The 16198-nt window shown below is 43.8% G+C and overlaps 1 protein-coding gene across 3 annotated transcripts in view; it reads right to left on the minus strand.

Annotated features, from left to right (window-relative positions):
• Positions 1-1413: 1413 nt before the first annotated feature.
• Positions 1414-16198, minus strand: part of MTHFD1 (methylenetetrahydrofolate dehydrogenase, cyclohydrolase and formyltetrahydrofolate synthetase 1) — a 61625-nt gene continuing 46840 nt past the window's right edge. For all 3 annotated transcript variants that reach the window (XM_027570599.2, XM_027570601.2, XM_027570600.2), the window contains 5 exons: positions 15356-15533; positions 5662-5769; positions 4968-5120; positions 2919-3013; positions 1414-1660 (listed from right to left, as the gene is read on the minus strand). In XM_027570599.2, the coding sequence (XP_027426400.1) occupies positions 2924-3013; positions 4968-5120; positions 5662-5769; positions 15356-15533 (529 nt within the window). In that variant the 3' untranslated portion in view covers positions 1414-1660; positions 2919-2923. The remainder of the gene's footprint in view (positions 1661-2918; positions 3014-4967; positions 5121-5661; positions 5770-15355; positions 15534-16198) is intronic.

Consider the following 16198-nt stretch of genomic DNA (forward strand, 5'->3'; position numbering starts at 1 on the left):
AAATTCTTGCACTAGTGATAGTCCATTCATTCCAAGCAATATCTGGTAAAAACAATTTGCATTCCTTATTAGGGCTTTATCATCTTTGGCTTATAAAACGCCACTCACCCTCTCCCGCCAATTGTGTTCACTATTCTTATCAATCTTTTTTTTTTCTTAAAGATTTTATTTATTTGACAGAGAGAGACATAGCGAGAGAGGGAACACAAGCAGGGGGAGTGGGAGAGGGAGAAGCAGGCTTCCCACTGAGCAAGGAGCCCAATGCGGGCCTCGATCCCAGGACCCCAGGATCATGACCTGAGCAGAAGGCAGACGCTCAACGACTGAGCCACCCAGGCGCCCCAATATTCCTATCAATCTTAAGGATGTAAACCCACATGGCTTTTGGGGATATGAGGAAGCCTCAATCCTTTAAGATGATCTTTAAGTCATTATGTCTGAAAATAGACTGCTTTCTTCCCTTATCTACAAAATGAATTCCCAGCAAGTCCCATTCCAGATGAGGTCTTAAAGGACATTTAAAAAAAAAATCATCAAAAACAGTGAATTCTGAGCAGACTGGACCCGCATGATGCTTTGGAACAGGAACTGACGACATCATTGTGTACAACGTGCCAGGCGCCATACAAAGCATGGTGAAGCTGGGGCTCTGCGCGCATGACTCCTTGGCAATATGCCCCCAAAGCACTGCCACCACTTCTCTGGATGGCAGAACTGTGCTACAACACTGATGTGAACCTAGGGAATTAAAGATAATAAAACCAAGGACACCAGGGAAAATACTGTTCTGCCAATGCCAGCAGTCTTTACACTGGCATCAGTGGGGACGCAACATCTTCTAGAGGGATCCAGTGCACGAAGACAAGGGGGAACCGAGACAGAAGCTACAGAACAAGGAGTAAAGGGAAAAGATTTCAGGGGGAGAAAAACATTCCAGAGGGAGGGGTGGAGCCCAAGCACAGCTCAATAAATATTTGCTAAACCAACAGACCAGATAGGGTTTGCCTATAGTCAGTGCTTTATGACCATCTTTCCTGAGAACTTAAAAATGAATGGTGCTAAGGATGTGACAGAAATGGACATTCCAAGGAAGTTCAGGGCAAAACCTGTATGAGCAATCCTTTCCCAGGTTGAAAAAAAAAAAAAGGAATAATATAGAAAGGTGTATGATAAAAAGGCACATTCTCTGTACCCTACTTCCCCCTCAACCCTATCAGAAGGTTTCCTGATGATGTGTCCTCCCAGAAATCTGCAAGCATGCGCCATTTACCCCTTTAAACACGACAGTGTCATAAAGTAGGTCTTGGAACTTGCGTCTCTGGCCCTGGGCTCTGCCAGCAAAATGGGCTCTCACAGGATGGCAGAGATACTGCAGCACCGTCTGTGAATGCTAGAATTTATATTTAAACATCCAGATCGCAAAATCATTTCCTTTTATTCTGTGCAACTTCAGTAAAGTAAGCAGACTTGTGCATGATTTATGTTAACTTATACACGATGGTGGGAATTAAGACCAAAGGAAAGCTACTGGGGAAACGCCTGCCCTTGACTGCCTAAGATCTTCAAGGCAGGGGCTGACTTCTCTCGACTTCCCCACACTTCAGTCAGCCTGAATGGATGCCGGCCAAGTATTTGGAGCAGCTTCTTGAAGAGGGGCAATCTAGAAGGAGAAGGAAAAAGAAAAGAAAAGTAAATGTTCCTCGAAGAGCTGAAACCTCGCCTCTCCCCTGCCCCGCCACAGCACTCCCCTCTGGCGCTGCCAAAGCCGCTGTTTCCAACCTTTCCATGACCACCTCTGTCGGGCTGGCCTGCAGGCCTGAAAACAACACGCGGCACTTGCATCCTGGCTATGTGAAGACTGTCCGAGGCCAGGCCAGGCCTGAGCCAGAAGGACACTCCCAGCGTCACAGAAGCCCTCCTAAAGGAAGAACGGTGTTCCCGGGCAGCAAGCACACAGTCTCTTCCCTGTAAGCAGCCATCCTATGGTTGCTCAGAAGAGGACTAGTTTGCTTCCACCTGGACCTTTACTTTGGTAAACAATGTGAGAGCTTCAGTTTTGCATTACTGCCCTTTGATACCCTTGTCTTTTCTAGCAGTTCTCAATTCCTCCCTCCTAGACTTGTAACTCTAGGTCCCTTGCAGCTGTCAGGATTCTCCTTCATGACTGCCCAGATCAGGATTCGGTTTCCTGAAAACCATATCTTCCTTTTTCTTGGTTGATTCCCCATCTTGCCGGAGGACACTTCTAAATACCTTCCTAGGAAGGGAGGTGGGGCGGCAAACCTGCACATGTCTGAAAGCCTCTGGATAGATCTGGTGGGCGTTAAGTGCAGGTGCAAAGTCAGCCCGAGGTTCCTCCATTGTCAAAAAGCCCCTTACTCTGACAAGAAGACAGGTGTTCACTCTAATTCCCGTTTCCTCATAGACAAGCCATTTTTTTCTTTTCTGGAGAAGACTTTTTAGGATTACATTTTTAATGTTTTTGAAATTTCAACTGGATGTGTCTAGGGAAGGCTTGTTCATTGTGATGAGTACTTGGGGACCTTTCCCTTAAGATCCCAAGTATTCCTGGACTGGTCCTGCTTCCTTTTCTTTTCTACTTTCAGGGACATTTACTCAACTCCTGCCTGCTATCTACTCAAAGTACACAGACCCTTAGCCCAGCCTCCGTGGCAGTCCCTCCAGAGTTCACTAGACGGCAGCTTTCTCCCCTACACTGCTCCGTGACAAGCCATGCTCTTCTTCCAAAACTGGAATATTTCCTTCATTGGTTACTGCCAACTCTCCCCTCAATGATGTTTGGAAAGAAAAGTTTTGAAAGCATTCGAATTTGCATTTTCAGAGCTTTTGCTGGAATCCCATAGTTCATAAATGTACCTCAAAGGAAAAAAGCAAAACTCTTACCAGTAACAACTCACCTGTTTTAGAACAACCCATTCACCTGTTCAGTTTCAGGGTCCAAATCAATATCATAGAAACAGGGCCGTGTGGGCAGTCCAGGCATCGTGCTCATCTAGGAGATGTGAAATAGCATGAAAAATAAAAGTGATCTTTGTTTCCACCTTCCCTTCAGATAAAAAGCTTGAGGCACAAAAACAGAATATTATTTCACAATTGTAAATAAATTGGTACTCTTCTTGTTACACACTGAAAACCAAGTCATTGATCCTGTTATGACCCAAAGAGAAACCCTCGTGTCCTTCAGCACGCCAAATGCCAGGCTTCACGGCCGTCTTCCACACTGACAGTTGTAACAAGAAGCAGGAGGAGGTCCTTCCACCTTCATGGTCTAGGAGAGGGGCTGGGAGGCTGAGGAGTCACCTCCTCCCCTCTCACAAGACCAAAAGGAGGTACAGGGCTTGTTTGCTTTTTAATTTTGTTTTAATGAGTCTTGCATCAATGCCTGTATTATTTTGCTTCAGGAAGACATTAGAAATTAGCGTCCTTTAACTTGGGACAAGACATTTCTGTAGAAAGTCTAGATAGCTTTATAACCACTATTCTGACTGGTCCAGTTTGGCCTTCTAAAACTGAGCTTGTAATGCCATAGATTACATTTGTACTTAACTTCTTTTCTCAAGACTGGGCTTTGACAAATATCTACTTAGCTGCAGATCCATAAGGCTTGTAAGTAAAAGCTCAGTACACTTTCACCTTAACAGTGTCTTGTAAAACTAATACATACAAGTTCCCAATCAGATCCAGACAGGAGAATTTAAGCTCAACTTCTACAACTTAAGTATAACCAGAACATTCTACAGGGATCTGATATTAGTCTCTATTCGTGAACTCTGTAAGCAACTGCTGGGTGTGGGAACAAGGGGGAAAAGGAAGGGACTGTTCCTGAGACTTAGCAGAGAAGCCTGAAGATGACGTTAAAGATACTGAGCGTGTGCCCACTGATACAGACACAGATGTGCATGGTGTAGAAAACTCTAAAGATGGTTCCCAAAACAGTGATTCAGATTTTCAGTATTTTTACTCTTTCCCAAAGAGGATTCCCACCCCCCCAACCCCCGGAAACACTGGCACTTGTCTGGCCACTGTTGTTCCATGATGATATTGCCCCATGCTGAGAGCTGAGGGGAGCAGGGCACACACCGTTAATAACTTGCCCAAGGCCAGAACCAGCAGTGAAAACTGTATGTGGCTTTCACGTTACATATTTTTGACTCTATAATACCACTTCCTACCACTTTCTTACAATCCCGAAAGAGGGACGTAGCTCCATTAGGAGATCTACTGGATTCATTTTCATGGTGAATTGGCTGTTTGACAGGTCAGTCTTGTACTGCAGGTAAGGACAAGCTGCAGGTGTAGGACACCTGGCAGATCAAAGGGGGTGTCAAAGGGGGTAAGCCAGGCACAGGGAAGCTGTTAACCTGGGACGGTCAGCTCTTCTTTCCATATGCATACGATTCCTAAGATAAAGAAGCATCTGATAATGAATGCTTCTTGAAGTGGAAATAGGCGACCTCACTTTTCACATCTACAGGATTCATTTGCATTTTAAGGGCATTTTCTTTATTCAGAAACAATGAATTCCCAGTGAGTTTCAAGCCTAAGCTCCAGGCATGTCAAGAAGACCCGGGACAGGGAGAGCCTCTGTCTCTACTTCAAAGGATGCTTGGCAGGACTGAGTTCATCTGTGAAAGGCGTCCAGTGAATGTCAGTTGTGATTATATGTTAGCACTATCGCAGATGATCGATGAGGCCTGTCCCAGATTCAGTCAAGGTCATACTGCCCCTGGGAAGCAGAACTGTTATTTGTGACAAGCAGTCATGCTTCATCCTTGAACCGACACCCGGATGGTCCACAGCCGGAGGACTAGTCCTTACGGGCCTGACGCCAGCTTGCTGCTCAGCAAGCTCTGCTCTGCTAGGGTTTGCCCGGCGCCTTTGGTGGCCGATCTCAGATGCGAAGCCCTGATAAACCAGCCCGCTTTCCGCCTGTAGCACTCACTTACCGTCCCTACCAAGGGGTACAGAAAACCAGCCCCGACGCTGGCGCGGATGTCACGGATGGGCAGGACAAAGCCTGTGGGCACACCTTTTTGCTCTGGGTTATGAGACAAGGACAAGTGTGTTTTGGCCATGCAGATGGGCAGGTCCCCAAAGCCCTGAGGAGAGAAGGGAAGAAGCAGGACCAATGAAAGGCTGACAGTGCAACAAAGCACACCTGGGCACTGTGATGATACCGATTCTTCCATTTATTTAAAACATCCAATTCCCTTTATACCCACCTGGACCTCACTGACCCCGAGCTTAGTTATTAGAGATCCAAAAAAAAAAAAAAAAAGAATCTCTGTGTTGGGTGAGAGAGGCAAGTACCCACAACCATATTCCAAAAGTGAGTATTGTATTTTCATCTACATAACCAATTAAAGATGGTAGCTTGGAGCAGACACGAGAAGACAACTGAAAGCAGGCTCTTAATATTTGAGGAAGACACTCCCTATTTTTCATGGCTTTTCCACACATTCATATACCACCCCTGGGCAGATAATGGCCTGGACCACCTCATCCAAACACAGGGTTCAGAGGGGAGAGGGCTAACATCCAGAAAAGCGAGGCAGTGGGCACCCCGCAGGGCTGGGAGAACTCGGGAGCTCTGCTCCCAGGCTGCTCTGTAAAGAAGTGACAGAACAACCAAATATCTACCTGTTTTGTGTAGACTTCAGCTTTGTGTTGAGCTTCAGGAAGCAGTTCAATGTCATCAGCCCCATAGATCTTCTGTGCAATGATCCTGATTTTATCCTCAATCGGGAGCTAATACACAGCAGAAAGAAGGGGTATCCATGACTGGGTGCACATGATGCTGAACTGGGACAGGGCCACGTTACAGGTCAGAGTTCCGAAGAGGGTGAGAAGATGCTTTTACACACACACACACACACACACACACACACACACACACACGCATTTTTAAAGATTTTATTTGTCAGAGAGAGAAAGAGAGCACGCGCACACAAGCAGGGGAAGCAGCAGGCAGAGGGAGAGGAGAAGCAGGCTGAGGGGCTCAATCCCAGGACCCCGGGATCATGACCTGAGCCGAAGGCAGAGGCTTAACCGACTGAGCCACCCAGGCATCCCTACATACACAAATAGATACGCAGAGAGTTTGAGGTATATTTATATTAGAAACATTTTCTTTTAATACCAAGCTCCAGATTGGGGGAGGAGTAAGATGGCGGAGGAGTAAGAGACCTAAATTCCGTCTGGTCTCAGGAATTCAGTTGGATAGGGATCAAACCACTCTGAACACCTAGGAACTCAACAGAAGATCGAAGAAAAGAATAGCAGCAACTCTCTGAACAGAAAAGTGACCACTTTCTGGAAGGCAGGACGTGCGGAGAAGTGAATCCGAGGCGATATTCGGAAGATAGATGGCGGGGGAGGGGGCCTCTGTCGGCCACTTCTGGCAAGTGATAGAGCCGCAGAGCACAAAATTGGAACTTTTAGAGTCTGCTTCACTGAGGGATGTCGCTCCAATGGATAAGCGGGAGGTGAACCCTCACTGGGACAGTGTGGTCTCAGGACCCTCGGGGTCACAGAAAGACCGGGGGTGCCTGAGTGCGGCAGAGCTCCCAGGTATCGGAGCGGGGAAGCCGGCTGCAGAGACGGAGCCGAGGACTGGACTCTCAGCTCAGGGTTGCCATAAACCGTGATCCGCAGCACAGTCGGGACACTGCTCCTCCAGCAGGGACCCAACAAGCGGCAGATCCGGGGAGACTCCCCTCCCTCCCCCGGGAGGAGCGGCTTGTGAGGGCAACGCAGGGATCTGCTGGGTTTGCAGACTCCACATGGCGTCGGGTGCCAGAGACAGAAATGCTCGGTCACAGGCCAGGTGAACACGGAGTGCGGCTGGAGAACGGGGAGACAGGAGTGATTGACTGCTTTTCTCTGGAGGCGCACTGAGGAGCGGGGCCCCGAGTTCTCGGCTCCTCCAGGGCAGAGATTGGGAGGTTGCCATTTTCACTATCGTCCTCCAAAGCTATCCGGAAAGCTTGCAGGGAACAAAAGCTCCCGAGAGCAAACCCGAGCAGATTACTTACCCCGGACCCAACAAGGGCGGGGCAATTCCGCCTCCGGCAAAGACATTTGGGAACCACGGCAACAGACCAAGTTTACCGATCAATGAGAACGGCAGAGCTCCAGCGCTAGGGGCATACTGCACATAGAATTCATGGCTTTTTTACGATGATTCTTTAGTCTTTCAAAGGTCATTTTTTTAATTTTCTTTTTCTTTTTTTTTTTCTTTTCCTTTTTCCCTTTTTCAACCAACATCTTATCAATCCCAGAGTCATATTTTATCCCTTCATTGTAGTTAACCTTATTTTTGGTAAATAGATAAGTTGTTCTCTCTTTAAAATTTTGGGATACAGTTTCTTCTAACAGACCAAAATATACCCTAAATCTCTAGTGTATGGCTTTGTTCTAGTCTCCTGCATGATCACATTCTCTCCCCCCCTTTTTTTTTTAATTTCTCTTCTTTCTTTTTTCAACCAACTTCTTATCAACTCCTTTTATAAAATCTTTTATAATTTTCATCTTTACAGTCATATTCTATCCCTTCATTGTATTCACCCTTATTTTTGTACATATATAAGCTTTTCTTTAAAATTTTGGGAGGCAGTTTCTTCTAACAGACCAAAATACGCCCAAACTCTAGTGTGTGGCACTGACCTATGCACCAGCCTGATCATATTTGATCATATTCTTTTTTTTTAAATCTTTTTTCTTTCTTTCTCTTTCTTTTCCCCCAGTTTCAGGTCTCTAATGATTGGTTTACTGGATATTTTTGGGGGGTCATTGTTATGCTGTTAGCATTTTGTTCTCTCATTCACCTAGTCTCCTCTGGACAAAATGACAAGACGAAAAAAATCACCTCAAAAAAGGAACAAGAGGCAGTACCAACTGCCAGGGACCTAATCAATACGGACATTAGTAAGATCTCGGAACTAGAGTTCAGAATGATGATTATAAAGATACTAGCTGGGCTTGAAAAAAGCATGGAAGATATTAGAGAAACCAAACCCTTTCAGGAGAAATAAAAGAACTAAAATCTAACCAAGTCGAAATCCAAAAGGCTATTAAGGCGGTGCAATAAAAAATGGAGGCTCTAACTGCTAGGATAAATGAGGCAGAAGAGAGAATTAGTGATATAGAAGACCAAATGATGGAAAATAAAGAAGCTGAGAAAAAGAAAGATAAATAACTACTGGATCACGAGGGCAGAATTCGAGAGATAAGTGATACCGTAAGACGAAACAATATTAGAATAATTGGGATCCCAGAAGAAGAAGAAAGAGAGAGAGGGGCAGAAGGCATATTGGAACAAATTATAGCAGAGAACTTCCCTAATTTGGGGAAGGAAATCCAGGAGGCACAGGGAACCCCTCTCAAAATCAATAATAATAGGTCAACACCCCGACATCTAATAGTAAAACTTACGAGTCTCAGAGACAAAGAGAAAATCCTGAAAGCAGCTCGGGACAAGAGATCTGTAACCGACAATGGTAGAAACATTAGATTGGCAACAGACCTATCCACAGAGACCTGGCAGGCCAGAAAGGACTGGCATGATATCTTCAGAGCACTAAATGAGAAAAATATGCAACCAAAAATACTGTATCCAGCTAGGCTGTCATTGAAAATAGAAGGAGAGATAAAACACTTCCAGGACAAACAAAAACTAAAGGAATTTGCAAACACGAAACCAGCCCTACAAGAAATATTGAAAGGGGTCCTCTAAGCAAAGAGAGAGCCTAAAAGTAACATAGACCAGAAAGGAACACAGACACTATACAGTAACAGTCACCTTACAAGAAATACAATGGCACTAAATTCATATCTTTCAAAGGTTACCCTGAATGTAAATGGGCCAAATGCCCCAATCAAAAGACACAGGGTATCAGACTGGATAAAAAAACAAGACCCATCAATATGCTGTCTGCAAGAGACTCATTTTAGACCCAAAGACACCCCCAGATTGAAAGTGAGGGGGTGGAAAACCATTTACCATGCTAATGGACACCAAAAGAAAGCTGGGGTGGCAATCCTTATATCAGACAAATTAGATTTTAAAACAAAGACTATAGTAAGAGATGAGGAAGGACACTATATCCTACTTAAAGGGTCTCTCCAACAAGAAGATCTAACAATTATAAATATCTATGCCCCTAACATGGGAGCAGCCAATTATATAAACCAATTAATAACAAAAGCAAAGAAATACATTGACAACAATACAACAAGAGTAGGGGACTTTAGCACCCCCCTCACTGAAATGGACAGATCATCTAAGCAAAAGATCAGCAAGGAAATAAAGACTTTAAATGACAAGTTGGACCAAATGGACTTCACAGATATATTCAGAACATTCCATCCCAAAGCAATGGAATACACATTCTTCTCTAGTGCCCATGGAACATTCTCCAGAATAGATAACATCCTAGGTCACAAATCAGGTCTCAACTGGTACCAAAAGACTGGGATCATTCCCTGCATATTTTCAGACCACAATGCATTGAAACTAGAACTCAATCACAAGAGGAAAGTCGGAAAGAACTCAAATACATGGAGGCTAAAGAGCATTCTACTAAAGAATGAATGGGTCAACCAGGAAATTAAAGAAGAATTAAAAAAATTCATGGAAACCAATGAAAATGAAAACACAACTGTTCAAAATCTTTGAGATGAAGCAAAGGCAGTTCTAGGAGGAAAGTATATAGCAATACAAGCCTTTCTCAAGAAACAAAAAAGGTCTCAAATACACAACCTAACCCTACACCTAAAGGAGCTGGAGAAAGAACAGCAAATAAAACCTAAACCCAGCAGGAGAAAAGAAATATAATAAAGATCAGAGCAGAAATCAATGAAATAGAAACCAAAAGAACAGTAGAACAGATCAACGAAATTAGGAGCTGATTCTTTGAAAGAATTAATAAGATGGATAAACCCCTGGCGAGACTTATCAAAAAGAAAAGAGAAACGACCCAAATAAATAAAATCATGAATGAAAGAGGAGCGATCACAACCAACACCAAAGAAACACAAACAATTATAAGAACATATTATGAGCAACTACATGCCAGCAAATTAGATAATCTGGAAGAAATGGATGCATTCCCAGAGATGTATCAACTACCAAAACTGAACCAGAAAGTAATAGAAAACCTGAACAGACCTATAACCACCAAGGAAATGGAAGCAGTCATCAAAAATCTCCCAACAAACAAGAGCCCAGGGCGAGATGGCTTCCCAGGGGAATTCTACCAAACATTTAAAGAAGAATTAATACCTATTCTTCTGAAACTGTTCCAAAAAATAGAAATGGAAGGAAAACTTCCAAACTCATTTTATGAGGCCACCATTACCTCGATCCCAAAACCAAAGACCCCATCAAAAAGGAGAATTACAGACCAATAACCCTGATGAACATGGATGCAAAAATTCTCACCAAAATACTAGCCAGTAGGATCCAACAGTACATTAAAAGGATTATTCACCACGACCAAGTGGGATTTATTCCTGGGCTGCAAGGTTGGTTCAACATCCGCAAATCAATCAATGTGATACAATACATTAATAAAAGAAGAACAAGAACCATATGATCCTCTCAATAGATGCAGAAAAAGCATTTGACAAAATACAGCATCCCTTCTTGATTAAAACTCTTCAGAGTATAGGGATAGAGGGTACATACCTCAATATCATAAAAGCCATCTATGACAAACCCAGAGTGAATATCATTCTCAACGGGGAAAAACTGAAAGCTTTCCCCCTAAGGTCAGGAACACGGCAGGGATGTCCACTATCACCACTGCTATTCAACATAGTATTAGAAGTCCTAGCCACAGTAATCAGACAACAAAAAGAAATAAAAAGCATCTGAATCGGCAAAGAAGAAGTCAAACTCTCACTCTTTGCAGATGATATGATACTGTATGTGGAAAACCCAAAAGACTCCACCCCAAAACTGTTAGAACTCATACAGGAATTCAGTAAAGTGGCACGATATAAAATCAATGCACAGAAATCAATGGCATTCCTATACACCAACAAGACAGAAGAAAGAGAAATTAAGGAGTTGATCCCATTTACAATTGCACCCAAAACCGTAAGATACCTAGGAATAAATCTAACCAAAGAGGCAAAGAATCTGTACTCAGAAAAAATTGAGGAAGACACAAACAAATGGAAAAACGTTCCATGCTCATGGATTTGAAGAACAAATATTGTGAAGATGTCAATGCTACCTAGAGCAATCTACATATTTAATGCAATCCCTATCAAAAGACCATCAAATTTTTTTAAAGAAATGGAACAAATAATCCTAAAATTTGTATGGAACCAGAGAAGACCCCGAATAGCCAGAGGAATGTTGAAAAAGAAAACCAAAGCTGGTGGCATCACAATTCCAGACTTCAAGCTCCATCACAAAGCTGTCATCATCAAGACGTATGGTACCGGGCACCTGGGTGGCTCAGTCGGTTGAGCGACTGCCTTCGGCTCGGGTCATGATCCTGGAGTCCCGGGATCGAGTCCTGCGTCAGTCTCCCTGCTCAGTGGGGAGTCTGCTTCTCCCTCTGACCCTCTCCCCTCTCATTCTCTCTCTCTCAAAAATAAAGAAAATTAAAAAAAAAAAGACAGTATGGTACTGGCACAAAGACAGACACACAGATCAATGGAACAGAATAAAGAGCCCAGAAATGGACCCTCAACTCTATGGTCAACTAATCTTTGACAAAGCAGGAAAGAATGTCAAATGGAAAAAAGAGTCTCTTCAACAAATGGTGTTGGGAAAACTGGACAGCCACATGCAGAAGAATGAAACTGGACCGTTTCCTTACACCACACACAAAAATAGACTCAAAATGGTTGAAAGATCTAAATGTGAGAAAGGAGTCCATCAAAATCCTAAAGGAGAACACAGGCAGCAACCTCTTCGACCCCAGCCGCAGCAACTTCTTCCTAGAAACATCGCCAGAGGCAAGGGAAGCAAGGGCAAAAATGAACTATTGGGACTTCATCAAGATAAAAAGCTTTTGCACAGCAAAAGAAACAGTCCACAAAACCAAAAGACAACCGACAGAATGGGAGAAGATATTTGCAAATGACATATCAGATAAAGGGCTAGTATCCAAAATCTATAAAGAACTTATCAAACTCAACACCCAAAGAACAAATGTTCCAATCAAGAAATGGGCAGAAGACATGAACAGACATTTTTCCAAAGAAGACATCCAAATGGCCAACAGACACATGAAAAAGTGCTCAACATCGCTCGGCATCAGGGAAATCCAAATCAAAACCTCAATGAGATACCACCTCACACCCGTCAGAATGGCTAAAATTAACAAGTCAGGAAATGACAGATGTTGGCGGGGATGCAGAGAAAGGGGGGCCCTCCTACACTGTTGGTGGGAATGCAAGCTGGTGCAACCACTCTGGAAAACAGTATGGAAGTTCCTCAAACAGTTGAAAATAGAGCTACCATATGACACAGCAATTGCACTACTGGGTATTTACCCCAAAGATACAAATGTAGTGATATGAAGGGGTATGTGCACCCCGATGTTTATATCAGCAATGTCCACAATAGCCAAACTATGGAAAGAGCCAAGATGTCCATTGACAGATGAATGGATAAAGAAGATGTGGTGTATATATATATACAATGGAATATTATGCAGCCATCAAAAGGAATGAGATCTTGCCATTTGCAACGACATGGATGGACCTGGAGGGTATTATGCTGAGCGAAATAAGTCAATCAGAGAAAGACATGTATCATATGACCTCACTGACATGAGGAATTCTTAATCTCAGGAAACAAACTGAGGGCTGCTGGAGTGGGGTTGGGGTGGGAGGGATGGGGTGGCTGGGTGATAGACACTGGGGAGGGTATGTGCTATGGTGAGCGCTGTGAATTGTGTAAGACTGTTGAATCACAGACCTGTACCTCTGAAACAATTAATACATTATATGTTAAAAAAAAAAAAGAAGATAGTAGGAAGAGGAAAATGAAGGGGGGGAATCGGAGGGGGAGACGAACCATGAGAGACTATGGACTCTGAAAAACAAACTGAGGGTTCTAGAGGGGAGGAGGGTGGGGGGATGGGTTGGCCTGGGGATGGGTTTTAAAGAGGGCATGTTCTGTGTGGAGCACTGGGTGTTATACGCAAAAAATGAATCATGGACCACTACATCAAAAACTAATGATGTAATGTATGGTGATTAATATAACATAATAAAAAAAAAATACCAAGCTCCAGATATTCTAAGTAGAAATTGTCCCATAGAGGTAAAGTTATTGTGTGTGTGTGTGTGTGTGTGTGTGTGTGTATGTGTGTGTGTGCGTATTTAGGACGTCCTTAGGTACATCATCAACAATACTACTGGCCACCCAAGAATTATTTCCTCATAAATACAAAGAAATGTTCCAATGGTGGAGATCAGACTGATATGAAACCAGACCTGGGATACTACTGATGAAAGAAGACAACCAATATCCATCCAATAACCTCCTGTTTGTATAGGAGAGGCAGATGTTATTTTTAACACAACAAATTGCGGATTGCTGTTGCTTAGAAATAGTATAAAAAACAAATCATCTACATAATAAAAAAACCCAACCCAGTGACTTCTGTGATCACCAAGCACTGGGAGTGCTGTGGAAGGCTACAAAGCAAACAGTGCACAGAGGCGAGGAGTGTCCCGCCCAGTGAGAGTCTCCACCCCATGGTGCTGCTCGGAGGGGGCGCTAGGATGCAGAGCAAACAGCATAAGGAGAGCCTGCCTAAGGGAAATGGGAAGGAAAGCTACTTGGATGAGCAAAATACTGAAACCAGGCAACATATCTGCCTCTAAGCTCCCCAGCAAGTAAGGCCAAGAGGACATATGGGGAGAATGCTGTTTTCTGAAAGGAGCAACAATCTATAAAGATAAAAATCCCTTCTGAGCTAAACAGTGATAATTTAGGAAGAGGCTTTGGATAATGGACAAAAATAGAGTGTCTATTCAGCTATGGTTTTATAAAGATGCAACAGAGATTGCTTTCATGTGCGTCTTATCTCTGGGGCTTCAGAAATGCCAAGGCACGTTCAGAACTTCTGAAGCCAAAGTCGGTGACTGAAGACCAACAGACGCTAAACAAGACAGACAGTGGCAGCCTCCTGTTTGTCAGAACGGAGCAGAGTTCCAAGTAGAAATGAGAGATCAAGTCCTCATGACGCCACTTCCTTGGGGCCTCCTGCTGGCCTTCCAGGACTGGGGTTCCTAACTCAGGCACCATGGGCGGGACTTAGAGAGCGCACCTATAAATGCTTTCATTGCATTTGGGAGCAGATTTGTGTTTATGGCATTTCCTAAAAATATGATTTGTTGAAGAGATATTCAAACCAGTCTATAAAACTAAAGCTCAATAAGAAAATGTCACCGTCAATAGGACAATGTTAACGAAATGTCAGTGTATTTTATCTGCAAAGGGCAAACAGAAACAAGAGAACGTTAATTCAAGAATACTGGGGTTTCCTCCTTCTACCTTTTTATGGCTGATTTTGAAAGTCTATGCTTATCTTTTGGAAACCAAGCCAAGAATCAGCCTGGAAAATATAAGCACAATTACATACCACACCTGTCCCGTGTTCCTAATGAAGTTTCCAGTTGTTGTGGGGGCATATTTACTTAATGCCCAACAACATCCTGAAATGCATGGGCAGAGAACTGAAAACAGAATACAACCCTACGGTAAGAACAACCTCTCTCCAAACTCACTTTACTAGAGCCCAGAATAAGCAGTGCTTCTTAGAGTTACTCAGTGATGGAAAGAATGCTAAGCCCTGGTGGGGTGCTCTGGCTTTGCACCCGAGAGCTTCTCTGCACTTGAAGCAACCCCGAACCAGTAAGTGAGCTGAGGAGCATGAGGTTTTCCCCTGTCACTGGGAAGTGGTCAGAAAACTTCTGAGCTTGGTGTAGCTAGCCCCTTGTCAATTTGCCACAACATGGCTGGTACCTCAGGTTCAAGGCTGTAGCGATTTACACTCCTGGTCCTACATTTAACCCTTTCTCCTGCCAGCAAAGGGAATGTACTGTGAGTCTTTTCAAAAGTGAGGCCGGAAGCCAACCTCCCAGAGCGTTCTCGTGGGGACATGCCACTCTGTAAGTAGCAACGTGTGTTGGTAAGACAGCTGTCTGGGGTTGATAGCCCTGGCTGTGGTGGTGTAACTCACCTACGTGGGAATCCAACCCACAGGGCTGAAGATGCTAAATACAGGTTCTAAAGTGAGGTAGCCACACAGAAACCTCATCATGTTTTGTTTTGTTTTTTTCCGTACAGAGAATAACTCACCTTGAGGTCATAAAGGAGCTGGAAGCTGCTGGGTGCCTGAGCTGCTCTCTGGACGGCCTGAGCCAGGGCTAAGGCGCCCTTGCCCCCTTCTGCCCAGTGCGTGCATTTCACTGCATCAAAAGCCCCATGATCTTTGGCAAGGCGGCTGACAAGGTCCAGCTCGGCCTCTGAATCTGTCCTGGAAAGGCAGCGATTCGTGTTAAAGCAATGAGGATGTTCGCAGAGGACACTGTCTTGTGTTGGCCATGAGAACTCTAGTGAATTAGTCACTGATGAATGGAGACAAACCAAGTAATACTGACTGGGTTTGACTCCTGGCTCCACAACTTACTATCTGGGTGACCCTTGGCCAGTTATTTAATCCTTATGTGCTTTGGTTTCCACGTGGTAAAATGGGAATAACCGTAGCACTTACTTCCCTGGGATGTCATGAGGCTTAGATGACCAATACATGCAAAATACTTGAACATTCTAGGCACATCACAGGAATCAATAAAGACTAGCTTTTTTTTTTTTTTTAATTTTTTATTGTTATGTTAATCACCATATATTACATCATTAGAAGACTAGCTTTTAAAAAACTTTTGTCTCCCATTCTGCTACGGTTTGGCCATTATAAAAAGACCAAAACTAGCGCTGCAATAACCTCAACAACCTACACAAGTTCTCTCTTTCATGAACATTTCTGGCTCAACATGTTTGACTCTTTGTCAGGATACCATCCCACTAGACCTACTGAAATAAGGGAACTCCGTAGGGCTATGACCTCCTGTCAGCATAAAAGGCCTCTAGAGAGCAAAAAAGAACATTTTACTTCAGGTCTGTGTGTCCTCCAGTGCAGAA

This window comes from Zalophus californianus, chromosome 6, assembly GCF_009762305.2.
Source record: "Zalophus californianus isolate mZalCal1 chromosome 6, mZalCal1.pri.v2, whole genome shotgun sequence".
NCBI classification, from domain to species: Eukaryota; Metazoa; Chordata; class Mammalia; order Carnivora; family Otariidae; genus Zalophus; species Zalophus californianus.